Source organism: Ranitomeya variabilis, chromosome 2 (assembly GCF_051348905.1).
Source record: "Ranitomeya variabilis isolate aRanVar5 chromosome 2, aRanVar5.hap1, whole genome shotgun sequence".
Lineage (NCBI taxonomy): Eukaryota > Metazoa > Chordata > Amphibia > Anura > Dendrobatidae > Ranitomeya > Ranitomeya variabilis.
This window is the reverse complement of record NC_135233.1, coordinates 596,434,623-596,459,338: the sequence shown is the minus strand read 5'-3', so window position 1 is coordinate 596,459,338 and position 24,716 is coordinate 596,434,623. Positions and strand designations below refer to the sequence as shown.

At 44.3% G+C, this 24,716-nt stretch overlaps 2 protein-coding genes across 6 annotated transcripts in view; one reads left to right on the top strand and one right to left on the bottom strand.

Annotated features, from left to right (window-relative positions):
* Window positions 1-2,653, bottom strand: part of LOC143807193 (nuclear pore membrane glycoprotein 210-like) — a 33,253-nt gene extending 30,600 nt beyond the window's left edge. For 3 of the 5 annotated variants that reach the window (XM_077288478.1, XM_077288482.1, XM_077288481.1), the window contains exons 1-3: window positions 2,571-2,653; window positions 1,467-1,654; window positions 1,052-1,188 (exon numbers count right to left, since the gene is read on the bottom strand). In XM_077288478.1, the coding sequence (XP_077144593.1) occupies window positions 1,052-1,188; window positions 1,467-1,654; window positions 2,571-2,576 (331 nt within the window). In that variant the 5' untranslated portion in view covers window positions 2,577-2,653. Of the gene's footprint in view, window positions 1-1,051; window positions 1,189-1,466; window positions 1,655-2,476 lie in introns of all 5 variants that reach the window. The other 2 variants (XM_077288479.1, XM_077288480.1) reach the window with 2 other exon arrangements.
* LOC143807195 (cadherin-1-like) overlaps window positions 1-24,716 on the top strand; it is a 67,807-nt gene that overhangs the window by 41,329 nt on the left and 1,762 nt on the right. The window contains exons 2-11 of the mRNA XM_077288484.1: window positions 3,588-3,798; window positions 3,991-4,105; window positions 4,917-5,122; window positions 10,012-10,146; window positions 10,958-11,110; window positions 12,314-12,458; window positions 14,010-14,182; window positions 21,585-21,692; window positions 23,211-23,347; window positions 23,940-24,075. Of these exons, the coding sequence (XP_077144599.1) occupies window positions 3,757-3,798; window positions 3,991-4,105; window positions 4,917-5,122; window positions 10,012-10,146; window positions 10,958-11,110; window positions 12,314-12,458; window positions 14,010-14,182; window positions 21,585-21,692; window positions 23,211-23,347; window positions 23,940-24,075 (1,350 nt within the window). The 5' untranslated portion in view covers window positions 3,588-3,756. The remainder of the gene's footprint in view (window positions 1-3,587; window positions 3,799-3,990; window positions 4,106-4,916; window positions 5,123-10,011; window positions 10,147-10,957; window positions 11,111-12,313; window positions 12,459-14,009; window positions 14,183-21,584; window positions 21,693-23,210; window positions 23,348-23,939; window positions 24,076-24,716) is intronic.

Below are 24,716 nucleotides of genomic sequence, written 5' to 3'. Positions count from 1 at the left end.
GCTATTAGCCAGCCTGAGTACATGTGGGGGTTGTCTGGTTGCTAGGGAATCCCCACATGTGTTCAAGCTGTCTAGTAGCCGCAAATCATGCTGCTGAGGCGATGAAAACTTAATCTCCGAGCACTAACAAATACTCGGAGACCACCCGAGCAGCGAGTACACTCGCTCACCACTACTGACCACCATTAGGCACAGTCTGTCTGTTGGCCATCATTAGGCACAGTTTGTTGGTCATTATCATGCACAGTCTATCTGTTGGTCACCATTAGGCACGATATGTCTGCTGACCACCATTAGGCACAGTCTGTGTGTTGGTCACCATAAAGCACAGTCTGTGTGTTGGTCACCATTAGGCACAGTTTGTCTGCTCACCACTGTTAGGCAGTGTGTGTGTTGGTCACCATTAGGTACGGTCTGTTTGCTGACCACCATTAGCCAAAGTCTATTTGTTGGCCACCATTAGGCACAGTCTGTCTATTGGCCATCATTAGGCACAGTTTGTTGGTCATCATCATGCACAGTCTGTTGGTCACCATTACGATATGTCTGCTGACCACCATTAGGCACAGTGTGTCTGCTGGCCATGATTAGGCACAATCTGTTGGTCACCATTAGCCACATTCTGTGTGTTAGTCACCATTAGGGATGGTCTGTCTGTCTGTTGGCCACCATTAGGCATGGTCTGTCTGTTGGCCACCATTAGGCACGGTCTGTCTGTTGGCCACCATTAGACACAGTGTATCTGTTGGCCACCATTAGACATGGTAAATCTGTTGGCCACCATTAGGCACGATCTGTCTGCTGACCAACATTATACACAGTCTATCTGTTCATCACCATTAGGCGCAGTCTGTCTGGCCACCATTAGGCACAGTGTGTCTGCTGGACATTATTAGGCACAATCTTTTTTCACCATTAGACACAGTCTATCTGTTGGTCGCCATTAGGAGCAGTCTGTCAGCCACGATTAGGCACAGTCTGTCTGCTGACCACCATTAGGCACAGACTGTCTATTGGTCAACATTAGGCACAGTCTTTCTCTAGTACCTACCTATCTCTTTGGCAATCACTACCGTGGTCTGACGCTTGGGCTGTTCTGATTTGCATTTTAGGACGGCTTTCTTTGAGCACAAGGTGTTGTTCTCAAATATTGGTGTCACAGAGATGATCTCTGTGTGGTGAACATGCCTACAGGTAAAACATCATGTTCGCATTAGGAATGGCACATTTTGCTGCATAGACCTGGCTTTATAACCAGAAGGTTTGGGATGAGAAGACCATATACTGCATGCAAATTGAGCTGCACAAGTAGGGTACATTGGCAGATTGGAGCCTCAAACTTCACGGTTTAAACAGTGGGAGTGCTCAAGAAGGTCAGCTTTGGTTTGGCACCAGAATTTCTCTGGGATTACTCCAGATTTACCAAAAGCAATTTCCCCATAATGGCACAGAAGAATATGACTCACCAGGTATAGCATCCTCCGCCAGCCTCAATGGTGTAAGGGACCTCCAACCCTGGAAAGAAGGGCAGGAGAACTTTGGGAACAGACAACCTGGAGGCCTCGGTGGTAACTCGCAGAATGACAAAGAGTGCGGTGTACATGTACAATGCAATGGATACGTGGCATCTCATCTCTCCAGACACAAGGAAAAGCTTAAAAAATAGATGAAACAAAGGTTAAACTGACCAATCCATTAACGCAAACACGTTAAGAACTAAGGACTTGTTCAGACATCAGTTTTTGGAAGGGGAATTTGTACGAGAAAAAATTGGACCTATTTTCATCAGTGTTTTGATCAGATTCTCATTGGTGTTTGGTCCTTGTGTCAGGTTTTACCAGTGATTTTCTCATATGCAAAAAATAATAGTAATTTGCAAAATGTCCTGGAGAAGCATCTGCGTGATGTCCGTGATTTTTAAGGGATCACAGACTTGTACGGATAATTTTAATCCTTGACTTGGATCAAAAATGGACAAGTCCCCTTGTTTTTTTTTGCAATTTGCAAAAAAAATATGGAAATGTGAACACAAAAAAAATACTGTAAAAAGAAGCCACAAAAAAAAAACACTTAGGAAATTACCAAAAAAATTATAAAAAATAATATTCAGGAATTCAAAGCATTTTCAGCTTTTTTGACTGCTGGAAAAAGGCCCAGTGTGAACAATACCCTTAGGTAGCTGTTGGGTCAGTGCTCCTTCGGCCGACTATATTCCACTTTAATAAGCAGAATCCTATTAATTACAAGCATCAGATAGAGGCGGTGTGACCCATGTATGGCCAGTTGATGCATTTCGATCCCATCGTTCTGCACCCATTAGGAATAGGTTACTCTTACATATTTTTCTAGGACCCATTGCCGATCACGCAGGTAAGTGTATGTATATGAGACGCCATCCCATAGTGGGTACATGTCCATTATGGCCGCCCTCCGAGGCAAATGGAAGAACTGGATTGTGATCTAGGGCACTACTTACCCCCTAAACTTTATAATCTTATTTTTTTATTTAGTCATGTCTAATCCACCTACAAACAGCAAAAAAATAATTTCACATTAGTCCGACCTCCCACCTCCATTAATCACGTCGTCCTCGGCGAGCGATGCGATCAGATGTGACAGTTGGGCTGGGTCATTCCACTCAACGGGTGGAAAATGGTACGATCCCAAAAAAAAGCAGCGGCATCCACAAGAGCCAATCACATTATAGATTGAGATAGAAGGAGCAATCGGATTGGCTGGGAAGTAACTTTAGCCTTTTTGCAAAATCACAACTGGTTGTGAACTATCGGCCCCCCATGTATACGTCTTACGTCTGATGCCCCCACATTATGTCCTGCCTATACCCCCATAATTACCAACAGACTTTCTCGCCTATGGGTCCTACTTGTAATACCAATTTGGCAACTTTCTGATCGGAAATGCGGATGTCTAGATTTGCTCCAAAATGTTGGTAGGAAGAGGGATTGGGCAGTTGGCTTTCAACATGCCCAATCCTCAGGGAAGATACACCACTACTTGTGGGGTAAGGCAGCAGTTTATTATCCTCTTCTCATGAAGACCACCTGGATGCTCAGCCGAGCATGTGTATGGAGTAGTCTGGAGATATAACCGTAGGCCAAATACTAAAATATGGAGGAAGGGGGCGATGGCATCAACTCCAGCAAGGATCCCCCACTTGACTGACCTTTGGCATTGACCCCTGACCTCCCACTACGGCAGGTTCACCACTGCTAGATACAATTGTACTTTTTGCCTTGCAGAATAGCAAGAAATGTTCCCGGAGCAGGATACCAGTCTGAATTTGCAGCTGCATCTCCCCACTTTCAGGATAGACATGGGGACAACGCATCCCTCCCCTTCCCCCCAGTATTTGGTCTGTAAATGTTTAGCCTCTGGATATAAACTAGAATTTACCCATTCACTGAAAGCAAAGAGAGATCCTGAAACAATGGAAATGCGCAAAATCAATTATTCCATTTTCTGGCAAAATTAGAATTTTGGCAGATTCACGCATCACTGAAAAAGTTTATTGGAAAGTTTTGTAAAACTTTTTTCTATAGCGATTAGGATGTACTTGTCTTTTTCAGGATCCACATGGGTATCTCCGCTTTTCTGCACATCTGGAAATGCTTAATCCGCTGGAGGCGATGGTGACTACGCCTAGTTTGAGGAGGAGGAGGAGGGATGGACTCACTGGACATTTCTCACTTTTCCGAAAAGCTGCAGTAAACAAGAACTCTGGCAAACTGTGGAACAATGAGATTGATGTACCCAGCATTACTTATCCTCCTAGTAAAGGTAAAAGATATTATGTGGGTAGAAGAGGGGCTTACGGATTTATATTGGGCATACAACCGATATCTGTATTTGGGACAGTATGAAAGCATCGCCTGTCATCTAGCAGGGGTGGGACTACAAGTTGCAGCATGCATGCAAAGCCAGTGCAGCTGTCAAAGTTACATATCAAACAGTGTATAATTTATTTTGCAGGTGTCTCTGGTGGTCTTGGAGGACCTGGAACAATGTGTGCCCGGCTTCAGTGAGCCGCGCTACGCTTTTACTGTGCCCCGTAAGATCCTGGAGAGAGGCCGAGCTGTTGGAAAAGGTACCATTTTTTATGGTGCTCACATGGCACAAAGTGAGGGCTTTGTGGAGGTCCTAAGTGCTGGCCCCTTTATTAAAGTCCCAGTAAAATGCTTTACGTTCAGTCTTTTGTTCTCTGTTATCAGCCATAGTTGGATAACGGTAATGTATCCCATTGGGTGGCCATTAAATAAGCTATTTCTAGTGCTGTAAACTCCCAGGAACCTATACATAAGGCCACGTTCACACATCCAGTCCAACGTTGCAGCAGGACCTCCGTTCTGTGGCCGGTATCCTCAGCCCGGCATCTTCTGGGCACCAAGACGAAGCTGCGGCCGTCCTCTTGGGCACAAGTAAAGACAGGGCAGAACTTGGAATGGAAAATCGTTTTGTCCATCTGTACCACGCTCCATCACTTTATTGGAGGGATATACTGTACCCCCATAAGTAACGTAAATCCTGGCATCCCACTAATAAATTCCATAGAAACCTCAGAAGGAAATCGCTCACATTCCAGAGAAAATGCTGAGACTTGCGGACCACTTAACGGATTTGCATTTTCTTTTAAATGACACAAAAGGACCATAATTATTATATAGGAGGGCGATATTACCATATAGAGGCGCAAAAGGGGTTGGTATTATTATATGGGGCATTATCGCTTGGAGCCAAGCACAAAGGGGAGGTATTCATAATAGGAGGCACAGAAGGGGGTCTTCTCATTATACGGAGGCACAAATGGTGCTTCATGGTTGTGACGTAGACTGTACATTATGAAAAGATATTCAATTTTTTCAGCCTTGTGTTAATAAAATGTTTTTTATCGTTTTTAGTGACCTTTACATCCTGCTCCGTTAATAACCGGGCGCTGTACTCACCTGAAGACACCCGCTTCAGGGTGTTTCCCGATGGTAAAGTTGCGGTGAAGAGGCAGATCACCCTCCACGACGGAGCTGTCAGTTTTGTATTGAATGCATGGGATGCCAAAGGAACGCGACACTCTGTGCCCATTATCTTATGGAATGAAAGAGAACAGCAGGTATTGTAAAGCTGTAAAGTTTTACCCACCATCTCATACTAGGTTCCAAATTCCATGATGGTTGTTGTATAGTATAAGTATAATTTTAAGGTTTTATACAGGAGTAAAGTAGAAAAAAATAATTATATACCGTATTTCATCTCTCGCCTTGACTACTGCAACCTCCTGCTCTGTGGCCTCCCCTCAAACACTCTCGCACCCCTCCAATCTATTCTAAACTCTGCTGCCCGACTAATCCACCTGTCCCCCCGCTATTCTCCGGCCTCTCCCCTCTGTCAATCCCTTCACTGGCTCCCCATTGCCCAGAGACTCCAGTACAAAACCCTAACCATGACGTACAAAGCCATCCACAACCTGTCTCCTCCTTACATCTGTGACCTCATCTCCCGGTACTTTCCTACACGCAACCTCCGATCCTCACAAGATCTCCTTCTCTACTCCCCTCTTATCTCCTCATCCCACAATCGTATACAAGATTTCTCTCGCGTATCACCCCTACTCTGGAACCCTCTACCACAACACATCAGACTCTCGCCCACCATCGAAACCTTCAAAAAGAATCTGAAGACCCACCTCTTCCGACAAGCCTACAACCTGCAGTAACCACCGATCGACCAAACCGCTGCATGACCAGCTCTATCCTCGCCTACTGTATCCTCACCCATCCCTTGTAGATTGTGAGCCTTCACGGGCAGGGTCCTCTCTCCTACTGTACCAGTTATGACTTGTATTGTTCAAGATTATTGTACTTGTTTTTATTATGTATACCCCTCCTCACTTGTAAAGCGCCATGGAATAAATGGCGCTATAACAATAAATAATAATAATAATATTTTTCAGACTATAAGACGCACTTTTTTCCCCAAAAAACATTTGGGAGGAAAGTGGGGGGTGCATCTTATAGTGCGAACGCAGGCTTACCGGGGGGTTGCAGCAGAGGTGTGGCGATGCTGCGGCGGTGTGGAGTGCAGGTGAGCAGGGTCCCTTCTTCAGGATACCGGTGGCAGAAATGTGGCAGCGCCGTGGCCCGGTGTCCACGGTGAGCAGAGTGCATCACCGGTTTCCCTGCGGGCATCTTGCTGAAGCCATGGGCCTTCGGAGGCTTCAGGAAAATGGCCGCTGAGATCTTAATCTGCGCACGCGCAGCCTCCGGTGGCCATTTTCCTGAAGCCTCCGGCGGCCCACGGCTTCAGGAAGATGCCCGCAGGGAAACCGGTAATGCGCTCTGCTCTCCGTGGACACCGGGCCGCTGTGCCGCCACATTTCTGCCGCCGGCACCCTGAGGATGGGACCCTGCTTCAGTTCTGCCTCACCACCGACACCGGACCCACAGCATCGCACCCCGGGTCTGCAGCATTGCCCCACTTCTGCCGCTGCTGGTTCCTGAGGAAAGGATCCTGCCTTCCGTGAACCTGCTGTACCACCGCCGGCTCTCAGGTAAGATACCTTAAATTCGAACAATAAGATGACCGCCATCTTATAAAAATCTTTTTTCTGCTATTTTTCAGCCCAAAATTTGGGGTGCGTCTTATGTTCCAAAAAACACAGTAGTTGTGGATTCCTACTGTCACCACTGGAGGGAGCTGAGTGAAGTCAGTTATTATGTCAGTCGTAGCTATTTACATCTATATACAGTGAGCTCCCATGGTGGTAAATGCACGCAGTAGGAGGAGAAACAGGTTATAATGGTCTAATCCTGGTGGTGATCACAAAACTAACAGCCTTGGATGTCTTGGAAGTTTTTGTTTGTTTGTTTTTCACCTTTATGGCTAAGCATTAATTTATTTTTTTGTCTTTCTTTCTTCTAAACTATCAGGTGGCGGATCAGTCTTTTTTTTGAAGGTTCTAAGTTGTCTACCTGGCTGTTACTTACTTTTTCTGATCTTCTACCATTTGTATGAATAAATGAATTGTTTTATATGGCAGAGTGTTTTATTTCTATTTATTTTTTTGTGGAAAAAAAAACAAAAAAACATATTTTCCCTTAATCCATAAATCAGGCATTTGTGCATAGACCTCATATCATGCTTGGCATGTGCCCTCTCACATGTTCATAAAATGACTGTGCGCCTACAATCTGTTATAGGGGAATGAGGTTTACTGGTCGGTACAGATGACATGGGGGGCCCTTCTAGCACTTTGGCACCCAGGTGCCCTAGATCTACTTTTTCTTAGAGCTTCCCCTTTGCTGGGATTCAAACCTAGTACCTGTGGCATGGAAGGCAGCAACTATTAACAACGATCCACAGGCTACATGGCTGTGTATGAGAGAAACTGGAATCATACAGGACCCTCTAGGTTTGGATTTCTTTCTTGCTTAATAATAAAGACCTTCATTTAAAAACTGCATTTTGTTATGTTATCTTTGTCTAATATTTATTTTTGTTTGTTGATCTGAAACACTTAAGTATGTCAAGCATGCAAAAGAATAGGAAATTAGGAAGGGGGCAGACACTTTTTCACACAACTGTATATGTGTAGTAAGAGACCTGACGGTCACAGCTGGCTGCAGTCACAATGTCTGATTCATGTGGGGTCGAGTAAACCTATTATTTATGGTTAGCAATATATTAACATAACAGAACTGGTGTAATAATTATAGGGGATAACTCAGGAGACTCTTTGCGTGGAACAAGACAACTACAGGACACAGTTTTATAAGTGGTAAAGTCTATATTATCACACGGTGATTCAAACAGGTGCAGAGAGAAACTCAAGTCCACAACACTTGGAGTAAATATTAAATGCAGCTAAGGCTACGTTCATATTAGCGTTGTGTCAGGCGCAGCCGCGGCGACGCATGCATCATGCGCCCCTATATTTAACATGGGGGGCGCATGGACATGCGTTGCACTTGCGTTTTGTGACGCATGCGTCAGGGCGCAGAGGACGCTGCATGATGCAGTTTTTTCTGCGCCAAAAAGCATGCAAAAATGAACGCATGCGTCACAAAATGCTGCGTTGTGCATGCATTTACATTTGCGTTGTGCATTGCGTCGCCGACGCAGCACCGCACAACGCTAATGTGAACGTAGCCTTAGCAGTCTATAGGAAACTTCAGAGGAAAATGCAATCACGCAGAAAGTCTATGAAGCACAGTTATTCTTGAGGATATTTGACACGAATAAATCCTTGTCTTAGTCCAGGCACAGATAGATATGCTTATTAGGCAGTTCAAATTATATCTTAGCTCAACCAGGGAGGCCTGGTTAATAGTCTCAGGTTATTGCAAAGCAGAAACAGCTTACATGTCCAGCAAATGCAGATGGAAGTAAACACGAGCAGCAGAAGAAGGAGGATTACTGGAACTGGTGTATGCAGCAGGAACTCAGAGCAGAGTAGCAGGATAACTCCACAGGTTCACGGGAGCAGGTGTATAGCCAGGGAGTAATCAGAGGTCAGGAGCTGGATGCAAGGCAGAATACTCTAGCACAGACTGAAGGCTGGGGTGGAGTTTTATAGCAGGAGACACAGTGCACATGAGACCAAAGACACCATCTTGAAAAAGGGCAGTAATGCACAAAGCGTAAAAAATGTTCAGAGTCCTGACAACTGGCTTTTTTTTTACTGCTTATAATAATATGGTGTAGATATGGCTGCACAGGAGCAAGAAAGAGCTTAAGTCTGAGCAGTAGTATGTGAAGTGTTACCCTGATGAAGGAGATCAGCCCACCTGAACAAGCGTGCCGCCATTAGTTGAGGGGGAACCTGTAAGGGGTGAGAATATAGCGACCAGGTGCAAGATTCGCCACACCAGAGGAGGCTGATGTGTGTCATGCCAGAGAGGGCACTACTGCTTCCAGTATGTGGGGGAGAGTGATGTGGTATGAAGGGCGCACAGGGTCGGTTGCGGTTAGCCAGAACAGAGTCCTCTTTACTCTGATATCCCTCTTCTAAACAGGAATCAGAATTGAGTGTGATGTGCTTTCTTTACTCACTTGTTGTTCGGGAGTCCCTATTACCTCATCATCCATGGGACCAGATACATCTGCAGACATGACAGGAGACCTTAGGTCCAGTTCAACAGATTCCACTTAACTGTGCAATTCAGATACATGCAGTTGCGGCGCACAGAGTGAGATAGAATCCCCTCAGTCCTTGACTCCGACCTGCTTCCCCACCTAATCAGCTCCTGTTGGTCCCAGGGACCATCTATCTGGCTTCCCTAAGGCCTAACATCCTTCCCTCTCTGAGACCCGGCCGACATCTTCCTCAAAGGGGAGACAGAGACATGGCACTCAATGCCTCTTCCGGGCCCTAGGCCCATGACTGCCCCGGGATCTGCACGAAGCCTCAGATGTGTCCTCATACTGTTGGGAGACTTGGCATGGACAGGACGACTTTGCCGCTGCTTGTCAAATGCTGCCACTGTCTAGCACTTCCTCTGACTGAACTCCACCAGCACTTGACTCAGAATTTGACTCTCAACTCGACTCTCTTTATCTGAGTAAAGCCAAATAAACCCTTTCCTGGCGCACCATACTCAGTTGTGAGATGGCTGGTCTCATTGCTGGTTCTGGTCTGTATAGTTTTTGACCAAAACAGGAGTAAATGCCATCGGAGACAATCCGGAAAACTGAGTTTGTGATGGTATCCACTAGTGCGTGAACGTGACAGATCCTAATTCACAAGACTTCACAATTTAAAGGGGAGATACACTTCAACCTGAGGAAGTCCTAACAATGTATCTGACATAGGTGAGGAGTCCTCCTATGGAAAATAAAACAAATTTTGGGGGAAATTGGCTTAATCCAATCTGTAGAGCGGTGCCCTTATGTGGAAACTGAATAATGTCTCGGAAAAGATGCTCCGTCCCTTCACTTAAATGTAAGTAGCTGAAAGTATCGTAAGAATCACTTGACTTTATCAACTATATTTGTGGTTCACAGGCCCAGTCTACTGATGGAAATAAGGATATTGAGAAAACCAGTCCCTTCCTGAGAAGAAAGAAAAGAGCTTATGTTTTACCGCCAGTCTACATAACTGAGAATGAGCGGGGTCCATATCCAAAGCGAATTATCCAGGTACGGCGTCTACAAGAAGATATGTAGCAGGATCGGTAGATAGACTCTGCTATTCCAGCCTATGTGCATCCATCAAAAATGGGTAAAAAATATGCACAGCACAGCACAACTAATGACACAAGTGTTAAAACTCATGAAATAGACCTGGACAGAAATGATGGTTCCCTTAACATTTTGTCACACAACCTTTTGAGGCAATCACTGCAATCAAACGATTCCTGTAACTGTCAATGACACTTCTGCGCCTCTCGACAGGTATTTTGGCAGCTCCGCAAGAGCAAACTGCTCCAGTTGTTTCCTGTCTGAAGGTTGCCTTCTCCAGACGGCATATTTCAGCTTTTTCCAAAGATGCTCTATAGGATTTAGGTCAGGGCTCATAGAAGGCCACTTCAGAATAGTCCAATCTTTCCTCTTAGCCATTCTTGGGTGTTTTTAGCTGTGTGTGTTTTGGGTAATTATCCTGTTGCGACTGAGACCAAGATTTTTGACACTGGGAAGCACATTTCTCTCTAGTATCCCTTCATAGTCTTGAGATTTCATTGTACCCTGCACAGATTGTAGACACCCTGTGCCAGATGCAGCAAGGCAGCCCCAGAACACGGGGTGATCAATTCTGAGTCTATAGAAGTCAGTAATATTAGTTGTGTTGAGATATGAACATTTATTGCAGAGAGCTGAAAGTTTATACATTTTGCTAATAAACAAAATGTCCAATGGGAGATGAATAACTATGATTAGATATAGTCAGATACAACTTCTACCTCCTATAACCACTGATTTTTCACGTACTTTTATTTTGCCTTCTCCACAGGTGATATCAAGTGTGGACTCTACTGGGAAAGTCTTGTATAGAATATCCGGCACCGGGGCTGATTCAGATCCCATTGGGGTATTTACTGTGGACAGTACTGGTTGGCTGAGGGTGACCAAACCCCTGGACAGGGAATACATTGCTAAGTACAATGTAAGTATTATTATTATTATTATTTATTATGATAGCGCCATTTATTCCATGGCGCTTTACATGTGAGGGGGCTATACATAATAAAAACAGGTACAATAATCAAGAAGTACATGGCCTTTCTGTAGTCCCTGCTGTAATATTATTAGGGGGCACGAAAGGTGTAACTTAGAGTTACCAGGCTTCAATGCAAAAATCCGAAGTGCCATTTTTCATCCTGCTTCCACCAGATAGGGTGTACTTCTGTACCCCCTTACAGCTGTGCCCACGACAAGCTCTTAATTGCCCCAGTTTGGAGGGGGTGGCAATTCTATTGACTATGATGGCGTTATCACACCGCTCCATCAATGAAAAAATATACATAAAATAAAAATACGGGAAAATGGCGACACAAATTATATGATTTATTTATATATAAATATATATATATATATATATATATATATATATATATATATATATATATTATTCTTTTTTACAAATTTCTGAATATCTTTTGACTCTTAAGTAATAAAAAAACATTATGTAAGTTTGGCAGGGCCGGGACAAGGGGTAGACAAGTTAGGCACTTGACAAGGGCGCTACTTCTTGCCTACCTGAGGAAGGCGCACTTTGAAAAAAAAAAAAAAAAGAATGCCTTCGGCCACCCGACGCCTTCCTCCAGCCACAGGCATTCAGCACAGTTATGGTCGGTGCGCAGGCACACGCTCTCTGTCTGTGCTCCAGACATTACTTCCCGGCAGAGGAGCTGTAGTCAGCCTTCTGCTCTGCCAAGACCTCCAGCAAGATGTAGGCCATTTCCAGCCTGCACCCTGTTGAAGAAGGCACACAAACAGGACATTGGATGGTGCGGTTCAGTGATGTCATCATGCCATCAAGTGCCCACTGCTATTCAGGACAGAAGAGGAGACAGTGGACAAGGAGCCTGGATTAGGCAAATATAAGGGTTTTATTTTTCTTTAATTCCTATATTACTTGACCATGAAATGAGGGACTGTGAGAGGTTGCTGGAGGGCATAAAATGAGGGGATTGTGGGCTGTGCAAGGGGGACATAAAATGAGGGGCTGTGCAGGAGGGCAGAACATTTCATCCCAAACCACGTCTCCACTTTACATTTTACACTGATTTTAGTGCAAGAATCTTGATCGTTATTTCAAATGACGACACAATATTACCGTAATTCATATAAACATTTATGATTACAGCTTAAAGTATCTGCTATATCAGAGTTGGGACAAACTTTGGAAGGTCCTGTTGAAATCGTCATTAATATTTCAGACCAGAATGACAACAGGCCGGTATTCACACAGGCACGATATGATGGAGGAGTAAAGGAAGATGCTTTACCCAGTAAGTTTCATGTTTTGTGTTAGATATACCATTAAATCACTTGCCTTTTAAAGGGTTATTTGCATTTTTCTAGATTTTTTTCAAATCACTATTCATAAAAATGTTAAGCCATTCTTGAGACGTATCGTATTGTGCAAAAGTTTTAGGCAGGTGTGGAAAAAATGAATGAGTTCAAAACTAGAAGTTTTTGTTTATTTTTAGCAATTGACAAAATGCAAAGTGAATCAGCAAAGGAAAAATCAATATTTGGTGTTGTCATTGAAAATAGTTAATGAACTCGGCAGGAGTTTGTTCTAAACCTCTAAGAGAACTGACCCCAGATCTTCTGTGTATGAGGCTTGTGCAGATCCTTCTGTCTCTTCATGTGACCCCAGACAGACTGGACGATGTTGAGATCTGGGGTCTGCGGGGGCCGGATCATCACTTCCTGAACTCCTTGTTCTTCTGTACTCTGAAGATTGTTCTTAATGACATTGGCAGGATGTTTGAGATTGTTCTCCGGCTGCAGAATAAATTTGGAGCCAATCATACGTCTCCATGATGGTATTACATAATGGATAAGTATGCCTGTATTTCTCAGCATTGAAGGCATTATTAATCCTGACCAAATGCCCAACTTAATTTCCTGTAATGTAGGACCCTCCACCGCGCTTCACTATTCCAACAGACACTCATTGTACCACTCTCCAGCCACTTTGTTACAACCAAATATTTCACATTTTGACTCATAAGTCCTGAGCATCAGTCACTATTTTACTTGCCCCCCCCTCCACCCCCAGTTCCTATATTTTCATGCACAGTTGAGTTGCTTGTCTATGTTCCCATGTGGAAAATCTGTTCTATTTGGCCACGTCTTCCATGAAGGTCACTTCTGGGCAGACTACTCCAAACAGTAGGTGGATGTAGCGGTGTCCCACTGGTCGCTGTCAGTTCTGAACTGATGACACTGCTGGACATCTGATTTAGAACGCAAGTAATCATGAAGCTTCTTTCGTCTGCTGCATTAAGTTTCCTTGGCCGACTGCATCATCTACTGTCCTCAACGTTGCCCGTTTCTTGGTGCTTCTTTAACAGAACTTAAACAGCCCATCCTGTAACCCCCAGTCTGCTTTGTAAGCAGGAAGATACCTTGCTGATGCAGTGTAACTACCTTGTGTGTTGTTGTTTTGCTCAGTCTTGCCATGACATGATGTGTGACATGAAACTGTCGTGCTCACCTTTGGCTGTTCCCAGGTCCATTTTTAGGGCTTTGCTTATAAACAGTATATATCAGCCATGAGACTATTCAATACACATGATGCATTCTTACATATCTCTTTAGCTCATAGATTAAATAATGCTGTAACCAGGGTCGGACATATCATTGGTGCAACCTGTACGGTCACACAGGGGTCCAAGAGTTAAGGGGGCCCATTTCCTCCTCCAAAAACAGGTGGAATTGTGCATTATGATGAGCGTGACTGCGGTGATTGTGCACTGTTATATAGAAAACCCCTGTGGAGCAGAAGGTGCACGCTCTATGTATGGACTCTGATTGTGTCTCTGTTATAGGTACGTCTGTGGTGAAGGTATTGGCGACTGATGAGGACGATACTGAGTTCACCTCAAATGGGATAATACAATATTCAATAACTGACCAGACACCAAAAGTGCCCAACGATATATTTCGTATTGATCCTAAAACTGGGCTGATCAGCGTGGACAAGCCCGGACTAAGCTACAAGGTTTGTTCTTCCTCTTCCTAAATTAATTTGATCCATTGATTTTGCCATAAACTTGACAAAACTAAGTTGAGCTGAACCTAAATAATTATATCTATACCAGAGGCATTATACCAGGAAGGGGCCCAGGATGGGGGACATTGTTACTGCTAGGGGCTGAGAATGGGTGCATTATACCAGGAAGGGGGACATTATATCAGAATGGGGTCCAAAGTGGGGGAAATTATAACAGGAAGAAGCCCAGGATAAGGGACATTATAACAGGAAGGGGCAAAAAATGGGGAACATTATTACAGGATGGGGGCCAGGACAGAGGACACTATTACAGATAGTGGCCAGGGGCATTATTACATAAAGGAACACATGATGGGGAACATTATTACAGGATGGGGGCCAGGATGGAGGACATTATTACAGATAGTAGCCAGAATGGGGGACATTAATACAGGAAAAGACACATGATGGGGAACATTATTACAGGATGTGGGCCAGGACCGAGGACATTATAACAGGAAGAGGCACATGATGAGGGACATTTTTACAGGATGGGGGCCAGGACGGAGGACATTATTACAGATAGTGGCCAGGACCGGGGGGCATTATTACAGGAAGGGGACCAGGACAGGGGACATTATAACAGGAAAGAGGCACATGATGAGGGACATTTTTACAGGATGGGGGCCAGGACAGAGGACATTATTACAGATAGTGGCCAGGACCGGGGGCATTATTACAGGAAGGGAACCAGGACAGGGGACATTATAACAGGAAGAGGCACATGATGAGGGACATTAAAGGCTGGGGACGAGGACGGAGGACATTATTACAGATAACGGCCAGGATGGGGGGCATTAATACAGGAAGAGACACATGATGGGGAACATTATTACAGGATATGGGCCAGGAAGGAGGACATTATAACAGGAAGAGGCACATGATGAGGGACATTATTAGAGGATGGAGGTCAGAAAGGGGAACATTATTACAGAAAGGGGCCCAAGACAAAGGACATTATAACAGGAATCTGTACATGATGGGAGACATTAGTACAAGAAGGGACCAGGATGGGGAAATTATTACAAAAAGGGGCCAGGACGGGGAACATTATTACAGAAAGGGTCTAAGATAAGGGACATTATTACAGGAAGGTGACAGGATGGGGGGGACATTATTATATGGAGGGTGAACTCATAAGTGTTTATAGGATCTAGAACACTACAAAGGCCCATACATCTGACCAACGTATACGTGGGGGCCCAGGTAAATTTTGCACTGGGGACCATTAGACTCTAGTTACGCTACTGCCAAAATACATGTTAATTCCTTATAGAGGTTTATATATAGAGATTCAGTTGAACTTGTATGTTATTAATTTAAGTCTCAGAGGATTGTAATGTCCGATTGTGGTGTTACATCTAAGGGTAAAAACAACAGGGCATAGTACTTCAATACTGTCTTCATAGTTATGGGTATAACTTAGAGTGCCGTAGGGTATATAGATTCAATAGCTAGACGCGTTCGGGCTTTAACCAGACATGCATAACAAGATAACACGGGTTTTGAACAGACAGGAAAGCACCTATAGGTCTCCTGAACATTTCCCTCCCCACAAAAGTATTTGAGATTAAACAAAGACCTATACAATTATAGTATTTAAGGAGACAATGTGAGGGTCAGAAGAGCGCTGGGGTCAAGTTCAAGCCAAGGGTTCCAGGTCTGAAAGAAGACATTCCAATCATAATTCCTGGTTGCTTGGATTCGTTCACATAGTAGGATCTCATTCACCCTATCTTTAACCATCGAGATAGACAATGACGGGGTTCTCCATTTGGCTGCTATGTGAATTTTGGTCGCCATACATATAGTAATCACCAATCTCTGTAAACTCTTCGAAAACCCGTGATGCTTCTTGCCCAACAGAAAGACTGTGGGGTCCAAGGGTATTGCTTTACCAAAGATCCGATCAATAATTAGTTTGACCTCACGCCACAGGCCCTCGACAACGGGACACTTCCACCAAATGTGAAACATATCGCCAGGGGCATTACAGCCTCTAAAGCAGTTTTCAGAGATGTGGGGATATATGGCGTGTAGTTTTGTTGGAACATAGTATTCTCTATGTAGTACTTTAAGTGATGTTTCAGTCAATGATGTCTGATGACTGCCTTTAGATAGCATGTCACAGCATATATGCCATGTCTCTAAGGGTATGGTGAATCCCAAATCTTCCTCCCATTGTACCATATATTTTAATTTCCCTGTTGTGCGTGGTACATTAATCAAGGAATATATCAAGGAAATTATCCCGTTCCCCATTGGATCGTTTATGCACCTTTGCTCAAAACTGGTTGGGCAGAACGGGGTCCCGCGGGGCGAGTTCTGTCTGGCAAAGTGGAAGACCTGGTTTATGCGTAGAGCTTCTCTAAACGGTGGTTCATGACGTTGAGCGAATTCCTGTTTGGTGAACAATAAATTAAACGGAGAACAAAGATGTCTCAACATGGTGATCCCCTTTAGAATCCACCAGGAAAATAGTGCTGGTTCCAACCCCGGTGGAAACATAGGGTTATGGAATAGAGAAATGAGGGGGGAAAATTTAGATATTTAAATCTCTCCTTCCTCCATATGATTAGGGAGAGGGCCGAGAAAGGGGCTGTAACTAGGATATTTTGTGGAAGTTTCACTGTAGACCACAAAAGGCCATAAAGTGAATATGGTCGTAGAAGATAGGATTCCAAATGTACCCACCTGGGACTATTGCTATTGGAATTAAGTTTGGCCATTTCAGCTATCTGGGCAGATTTGAAATATAACAAAAAATTGGGTAGTGACAGACCTCCTAGCTTTCTATGCAAAAACATGATATTTTGATTAATACGGGGTCTCTTACCATTCCATATAAACTTTGATATAGTTGACTGAATATCCCGGAGACTTTTTGATGGTACCGTTATAGGGAGCGATCTAAATAGATATAAAAATCTCGGTAAGGAAATCATCTTTATAGTGTGTAGCCGACCTAGCCAAGATATTTTCATACGTGACCACTTGGCTATATCAGCCTGAAAATTTCTGATTAAGGGGGAGTAGTTCCATTTAAAAAGAGATGATTTATGAGTTGTGAGGTTAATTCCGAGGTAAGTTAGAAAATGTTCTTTCCTTGTAAAACCAAATTGCGAAACTAAGTTATCTTGGTCTTCCCTGGGGGTATTAATAAATAAAGCCTCTGATTTGTCCACATTAATTTTAAGACCTGATATTTTTTCAAATGTGCGGAGGAGGGAGAACAGGTTAGGTAGAGTGGAGTAAGGGTTAGTTAATGTCAGAAGAAGATCGTCCGCGAAAAGGCTCACTTTATATTGTTCGCCTAGATCCGAAGGGCCTAAAATGTTAGGTTTGTCTCTTATAGCTGCAGCTAACGGCTCCATGGCTAATGCAAATAATGCTGGTGACAACGGACATCCTTGTCGTGTGCCTCGTTGTATATCGATAGGCGACGGTTTGGTTGAAGGGAGTTTGAGGTATGCTGTCGGTTTATCATATATTAGCTGAAGGCATGAGATTAATTTTTGGGGGAAGCCGAATTTGGTCAACACTGAAAAGAGGTAGGGCCAAATTACTGTGTCGAAAGCGTTTTCAATATCTAAAGCTAATACCATGAGTGGTTTTTGAGATCGGTTTGCTGAGTGGATAATATTAAGATTTCTACGTATGTTATCAGGACCTTGCCTCATCGGGATAAAACCTACTTGGTCTTGGTGTATAAGTGAGGGGAGAATTTTGTTAAGTCTGTCGGTGATGAGTGATGTAAATATTTTTAAGTCAACGTTTAATAAGGAAATAGGGTGATAGTTCTTAACTGATAAGTGGTCTCGTTTTGGCTTGGGAATGACTGTCACATGTGCGACATAGAACTCGGGGGGCATTTGGGAGCCAGTGAGAAGGGCGTTGCAAAAATTTTTGATGTGAGGCATAAGGAGGTTTCCAAATTTTTTATAGTAGAGGGCTGAAAGGCCGTCAGGTCCTGGCGCTTTCCCTGCTTTTAGTTTTTTAATTATCAAATTAATCTCTTCAGGTAAAATTTCTGACTGGAGCTGCTGTGCCATAGATTCAGCAATTTTAGGAAGGGAAATGTCCTGTAGAAAAGAATTCAAAAGATTCATGGGGGTAGTTTGAGGAGAGGAATATAGTTTCTGATAATAGTCTTGAAAGACTCTATAGATGGTCTCAGGGTGAGCTGATATATGTCCTGAATTATCCCTAATGGAGGGGATGGTATTTATAAATTCTCTTGCACGTAATTGGCGAGCTAGCATTCTGGAGGGTTTATTTGTCTGCTTGTAGAAGGTGGCTCGAGTCCAGGCCAGAGCTTTTTCCGTTCTGCCAGTGAGAACAGCATCCAACTGTCTTTTAACGTCTAAAATTTGTTTTATTAAGTAACGGGATGTAGACAGCTGATTCGCCTGTTCCAGCTTGAATAATTTGGTTTCCAGCCTAGATTGGAGGGCAGATCTGCTTTTTTTACGAAAAGAAGCTATTTTAATTAAAGAGCCAGTGATGTACTTTTTATGAGCCATACAAATATTCCCGGGGGTAGAGTCATTAGTCTCATTAGTTTGGAAAAAAGTTTTAGTTCTTCACTGATTTGGGATGATATTGAGGGATCTATGATCAGGGATTCATTTAGACACCATTTAAAAAGGTTAGATGTAGTGATATCGAATTTAAAGACCGTTAGGACAGAGTCGTGGTCTGACCATGTCGATGGGACATGGCGTGAATATAAAACCGACGCAAGTGAGCTTGCCGTCGTTATCTGTAGGTCAATACGTGAGTACGATTTATGGACTGGTGAGAAGAATGTGTAACCTTTCGTGTGCCCGTTTACCTCCCGCCATATGTCTACCAATCTATTCTCTTTCATCATGCGTAGGATTTTTTTCCTGTCAGTCTTGGTAATGTCTGATCTTCGAACCGAACTGCTATCCAGGCTTGGGTTAAGGACCAAGTTAAAATCTCCGCACCAAATTAAGTGATGATATGGGATTAGAGAGAATTTTGTTAGGATCATTTTAAAAACCAGTAGCTGGGTGGTGGCGGGGAGGTAACTATTTACAATACAGAAATGTTTACCTTGCAAAGTCCCTTGTAAAATTATGAACCTACCCTCTGGGTCTGAGTAGGAATCGGTTAAATGAAAAGGGAAAGAGTTTTTGAGGAATATGGCGACACCCCTAGTTTTACGGTTCCAGGAGGCAAGATAATGGCGGGTATAGCTAGAGTCAAAGAATTTAGGGGAAGAGGTAGTAGAGAAATGGGTTTCCTGTAAACATAAAATATCAGGTTTGTGTTTATGGTAGTCTAAGAAGGCTTTTTTCCGTTTGATGGGTGAGTTCAGTCCTCTCACATTGTGAGATATCACTCTACACATGGTTAATCAAATAGTTACCGCTTACAGACCGGAAGACCCGAGTGCTCCTCCAACCTGACCAGACGAATCGCCCCTGTTGAAGGTAGCAGAGTGGACAGCATTGAGCAGATCTGTGGGGAAACAAGGGGAGGGGTGCAATACAGGGGAGGACAAACACATATAACATTAAGAAAACAAGAAATAGGGCTCTAGGCCCAGAACGTATGGTGACCTGGGGTACCATAATAAAAGGTAGTCCAGGCATCACCAGAGTTAGGCAACATGTGGTAAACCCAGGTCCTACCCGTTATAACAAAGGGCCCTGCCAGGGAAAGGTAGTGAGGAGGGGGAGGGAGGTATAAAGAAAGAGGAAGAGAGGAAAAGAAGAGAGAATTAAAAAAAAAAAAAAAAGGGGGGGGAGCAAAAGGGGGGAGGGGGGGAAGTTAAAGGGAACATGATACAGGGATGTATACAATTACGGGCTCATCTTAATATACTCGAAATCGGAAGATTACTGAACAATTTAACAGAATGAAACAGTCAAACCAGAGTAACTTGGCATAGCCATCAGAAGGCTGCGATATAGCAGCAACACTAGACAAAACTGCAATAGAATATTAAGGAACCAGTCAAGTGATTCGTGTGCGTTGGCTCCTAGTTATAGGGGCTGGCTGCCATTCTCTAGTCGGTCGTGGCTTTCGTTGCGGAAGTGACGGTAAGGTATCAGGGAATGGTATTCCGGCTTGTTCGAGGGCCTTTTTGCCTTCATCCAACGTACGACATATATGTAATTCGTTCTCATGTGTAAAAGATAAAGAGAATGGGAAACCCCAGCGGTATTTAACTTGTGCTGTCTGCAGGGCTATAGTGACCGGCTTAAGGGCTCTCCTGCGAAACAACGTGGCTGGTGCTATGTCTGAAAATAGACGCACAGAGCCTGGAAGGCCAGGAAGTGTAGACAGTGGTCTCGCAGCATTGAGAATTAAGTCTCTAGACTCCTCATATTGCATTTTGAGGACTACGTCCCTGGGGATGTCTGGGGACCGTGGCTTGCCCAGTGATCTATGGATCCTTGTAATATGCATTAAGGATGGGCCTACAGCCGGCAGAAGCGCAGTGAACAATGTAGTAATTGTCTCTTTTAATGCCACATAGGACTCTGGCAGTCCACGTACCCGGATGTTTCCTCTGCGAGACCTGTTTTCCAGGTCTTCGCTTCTTAGCTCTAGGTCCATGATGCGATCCGCATGGTGTTTGAGGGTCTCTTGGTCTTCTCCTAGTGCCTCTGCTGTGGCGTCCATTTTTTCTTCCAAGCTTGTCGTACGCTGGATAATGTCCTGTAACTGGGTGGTGACTGCATGCATGGCAGTAGCAAGTTCAGTGCGGAAAGTTTCCTGGAGGGTTCTAGTTAACGTTGCGGTGGAAATAACAGCGTCTCCTCCATTATTCAGGTCCTCGTCACCTGCTCCTTCACTTAACTGTGGGGACGGGGCGGGAGTGGAATTAGACGCGGCGGCCATTTTACTAGCACTGCTGCCCGCCAGGAGCTCGGAGATCGGGCGGCTCACCGGTTGTCCCACGCCTCCTTTCTTGGGCATTATAAGCCACGGGATTCTCGGATGTGAGGAGGGTCTGTTCGCTTTGAAATTTCCCCGATTCCGGTGCGCAGTAGGGGTATATATGGGCGTCGGGTTGCGGAGCTCAGCCGAGCACTTCCAGCTCCATCAGAGTCCGCGCATGCGCCGACTGTTGACTTTTTGGTTGCAAGTTACATCCAATTTTTGCCATCATGGATCACAATGCAAGTGTTGTGCAACAGAAATAGTGAGAATACAGCAAGGTGCGGACAAGTCACACAACATTTGATCTGCACGGAGAGGTGGGCTAGGCGGTGGGCATGGACCCCTGAGGTCATCCTCTCTATGGGCTCGGTTGCAGTATTTTTAGACCAATGTTCTCAGTTGTGATAAATGATTTATGTTTTTTTTTCTTCAGAAAAACAATAACTATGTTCTAACAGTCAGCGCTGCAGATAATGAAGGGGACGGATTCAGTACTACGTGTAATGTTGCCATCTCTGTGCTGCCGGCTGAAGGAGACCAAGTAAGTCATACTGGTTACACCTGACATTGACTTCACGGTTTGTTGATTTTTTGGGGGGCGACGCTAAAGGAGGTTCCTGGTTTCTAGGAGCAATTAGTAATGAACTGAGCCTTACTCGCCCTCCCCAGGTCTCCACTGCTGCTCCCAGTGTCTGGTATTGTCTACAGCGCTGATGTAATGTCGACAGCGCTTTAGGCAATCAGCTCTGAGCATCTTGGGCTGGCTACTTGGGCAAAACCGACCATAGCATACACCCTGAGCAGAAGCGGAGACTCAGGCTTGGACCTAAGGAGGTTGAGTAAAGCTCTTTTTATTATTATTTTAATCAAACTGCAGTCAAAGAACAGAGGTTTTCCAGAACTGGAGATCCCCTTTAAGCACTGTCTGCATCAATGGCAGAAAATACATCCTACAAGGTCGGTGTGATCTGATTTTATTTGACAGCACATTTTTGCATGGGGTCCATTAGGTTATATAAGGTACAGACGGAATAATCCCAGACTCATAGATAATCACCTTCCATGGTTCTCCGTCATAGCATCATTACATTATTTTCCAAGCGTCAATGAAGAGACTCATCTGTTCTCATGGGTCGTATACACATGCGCTGAAATATAAGCACTGCCACCAATCCGATTTTTCCGGCCATGGTAGAACTAGAAAACGGATTTAGTAGAAATATTGAAAAATATGTTTTCTTTTTTCCAGAAACAGCGCCACACCTGACTAATGGTTGTGTGTCATATTGCATCTCTGGTTCCATGACAGCGTACACAACCTGGTGCAGCGGCGCCGCTGTTATTGGAAGAAAGCAGCCATGTTTTTCTAGCACTGAATACCAGGATACTCATTGCCTTTGGGGTCAGTGATCCGTCAGGACAACAAGGCTGGTAAATGTTAACCAGGACCCCCCTGGGGCACAGGAGCTTTACAGTACAAAGGTCCCGGCTCAGAACACTGGATCCTTTACTATGAGCAGGAAGCGATTGCAGCTCATTCAGCAGCACCTCCAGGGCACGCAGGTAACCATCTGCCGCATGTGCTGACACTTCTGTGGGCATGACGGGATCACACCCTCCTATGTGCTCTCGCATTTCTGCAGGTCGGTGGCATCCGGCGGCAGGAAGTTCTTCTGCTGAACGTCTACAGCACAAGTAGGTATATAAGGAGGGCAGGCGGCGGAGGGAGCGACGCACGTTCTGCACAAGAACTGCTTACATTGCAACTCCCTAAAAGACTTGTAAGCTATGCTGGTCTCTTTGGGTGTGAGAAAGAAACTAAGGGGACAGGACAACCAGTTCTACAACTGTATACCTACAACTGTATTTCAGGGAATTGCTTAAAAGGGGATTCCCTAATATAATCTTATTTACTAACAACCGGGGAAAATGCAGGAAAGGAAATTCCCCTACTGCATAGCTGAAAAAGTCATAGCAGATTGCATATTTTTTCTGCACTGAATTCTCACGCAAATGTAATAATAAATAGGAAATAACAAAAAATCTTCATATCTTTTAGGACATGTCGGGGGGCAGTGACAGCCTGCTGAGCACACATGTCCTCAACACAGCGCAGGGAATTCCTGCCAAAGGGCTGACCATCACCCTGTCCAAGCTGGATGCCGGCCAAACAAAATGGGCACAAGTGAGCAGAAGGTGAGTACTCAACTGTCTCCCGGGTTTCCAGTCCTTTCAGGAACAGTTTTCAGCAGTCTCATTATCATCAGAGGAAGAATTACAATCACAATAGGCGATGTCACAGCTCCCCTCCCTTCACAATGGCCTTTGCACAAGCTTTATAGATGCTACAATACAAAACATTGCGTTGCCGTTTGTTTTCTGTGGCTAATGTACATGTGGTGTCTCTTGAAACAATAGGAAGTAGAGGAGTCTAAAAAAAAGCCCAAGTGGACGATCTGAAAATTCCACATATTCTATTTTTTTATTTTAATACATATTATGATATGGATGAAAAAAACGGGATTTTAAAAACAAGGATGATTTCACCCGGCGAGAGCGCCACTCCTGTCTTAGGGTTGTGATCGGTATTACAACTTGGCTTTCTTAAAGTGAACAGAGCTGCAATACCCAACACAACCTGTGACCAGCTGTAGCGCTGTTTTAGGAAAGAAGCAGCCATGTTTTTGTAACTATCCCAAGGTACGATTTTTTTCTTCTTTGAGTAAATGGAAAAAAGTTGTATTTAATATAATTTTCTGTTAATGTAAACCTAATCTTTCTTCTTCAGCGTCACTAATGAGGACGGCCGCTGTCCAGGGCTCCTGCGAGGAGAACCTCTTTCCGCTGGGACTTTCCAGTTACGTTTTGACACCAAGGACTACTGGAAAAAGTTGCAGCAGGACAGTTTCTACCCTTATGTGGAGGTACGGCACGCAAAATCTATGACAGCGCCCCAACCTACTGTGTGCCCATAGGTACAGGGGCTGCAGTCACCCCCGGAACATGGAACCTTGGGGGCCCAGAAAGTCATTTTGCCCATATTAGAAGACCTATACAATTAAATACTTCGGGGCTCCTGTTGGAAAGTTTTCATTGGGGTCCATGAGCTTCAAATTATCCCACTGCAGGTGCAATGTATAATATTACTGTCTTCTATGTGGCAGAGGGTATCTTGGGCCCTTCAAGTCATATGTGCTATTGATAGTTTTGCACCACACATAGCTATATTCAAGACCCTTCCATCAAATCTGGTGGCCCCCTTAGCCTGGGTTCAGATGGGCACATTTAAGAGCCCATATAGGACCACAATGCCCGGTGTGACCATGGGTCTTACAGCCTGATAGTCACGTACGAGGCTGTAAGTCTGGGTCAGTCTGGGCATTGTAGCTTGTACACTCATCAATACCCGGCCTTATACAGTTGTGCTCAAAAGTTTGCATACCCCGGCAGAATTTTTGCTTTCTTGGCCTTTTTTCAGAGAATGTGAATAATTACGCCAACACTTTTTTCTCCACTCATGGTTAGTTGTTGGAAGAAGCCATTTGTTGTCAGACTACTGTGTTTT